General features: G+C 30.0%; 2 protein-coding genes across 3 annotated transcripts in view; both read left to right on the forward strand.

Moving 5' to 3' along the window:
* LOC107636178 (glyoxysomal fatty acid beta-oxidation multifunctional protein MFP-a-like) overlaps positions 1-1,300 on the forward strand; it is a gene marked incomplete in the record, with an annotated part of 26,146 nt that overhangs the window by 8,477 nt on the left and 16,369 nt on the right.
* Positions 7-1,300, forward strand: part of LOC107639037 (bidirectional sugar transporter SWEET17) — a 3,585-nt gene continuing 2,291 nt past the window's right edge. For both annotated transcript variants that reach the window (XM_016342450.2, XM_016342451.2), the window contains exons 1-4: positions 7-90; positions 360-396; positions 484-694; positions 845-1,006. In XM_016342450.2, the coding sequence (XP_016197936.1) occupies positions 57-90; positions 360-396; positions 484-694; positions 845-1,006 (444 nt within the window). In that variant the 5' untranslated portion in view covers positions 7-56. The remainder of the gene's footprint in view (positions 91-359; positions 397-483; positions 695-844; positions 1,007-1,300) is intronic.

The raw sequence follows: 1,300 nt of genomic DNA on the forward strand, positions 1-1,300 counted from the left end.
CGAATTCAAGCAGCTCTTGCTCACCAGTCACCACTCACTACGCCGAAGAAATTAACATGGCGGAACTCAATTTCTTTGTTGGGGTCATAGGTATAATCTTGATTGTTGAATAAATGTAAAAGAAAATGTGTGTAGAGAGAGAGAGAGAGGAGGAGGTTTGATGAAGTGTTTCCATAAGTGGTTGTTTCTTTATTTAAGTGAATATGTTTGATTTTGTGTTTTCCATAAGTGGTTGTTTATACTTTACTATTTCTAAGTGTATAGATTAGATTGTTTTCATAAGTGGTTGTTTCTTTGTTTAAGTGTATAGATTAGAATTAGATTGTTTCCATAATTGGTTATTTCTTTGTTTGTTGCAGGGAACATCATCTCAATCCTCATGTTTCTTTCTCCTATGTAAGGCTCTATCTTCACCTAGCTAGTTCTTCTTATTTTGCATCCTCCAAATTAAATGTGTGTAAAGAATTATTAGCATGCATACAGGGATACATTTGTGAGAATAATAAAGAAGAAATCAACAGAAGATTTCTCAAGCATACCTTATATTTGCACATTGCTTAACTCCTCTCTATGGACTTACTATGGAATCATAAAGGAAGGAGAGTACCTTGTGGCCACTGTTAATGGCTTCGGCATCTTCCTCCAGATTATCTACATTCTTCTATTCCTTCTCTATGCACCAAAAACAATCAAGGTNNNAAGTGTTAATCCAAAATGATAATATATATTTATTAGATTTTTTAATTTAAAATAAAAATAAAAATAAAAAATATTATTGAATAATAAAAATATTTTTTGAAATTTAGTTAAAAGTTTGATTTGATATGTGTGTAATATATTTCAGATAAAGAGTGCGATTGTGGCTGGGATATTGGATGTTGGGGTGTTGGGAGCAGCAATATTAACAAGCGAAATAGCATTGAAGGGAGAGGCTCGTACTAATGCAGTTGGTGTTATGGGTGCAGGCCTTAACATTCTTATGTATGCTTCACCTCTTGCTGCCATGGTAACTCATATATTTACATTCATTTCTTCATATTATAATTAAAATATCACTAATTCCAAATTCCTTATTTTCCTTTATTAGTCCATGTCAATAGTTTGATTATTGTTGCAATAATAAACGTTAGAAACTTTAAATTTCCGACACTAGTTATCTCATCAACTAAAAAATCATCCATATTGTATGTGCGTGTATAAAAATACAGCCATGTATTGAAATATAAAATATAAATACATGTATTATTTAATTATTTTTAATATATATTTTATATTTTAATATATATTTTAATTTATATTA

This window comes from Arachis ipaensis, chromosome B04 (assembly GCF_000816755.2).
Source record: "Arachis ipaensis cultivar K30076 chromosome B04, Araip1.1, whole genome shotgun sequence".
NCBI lineage: Eukaryota > Viridiplantae > Streptophyta > Magnoliopsida > Fabales > Fabaceae > Arachis > Arachis ipaensis.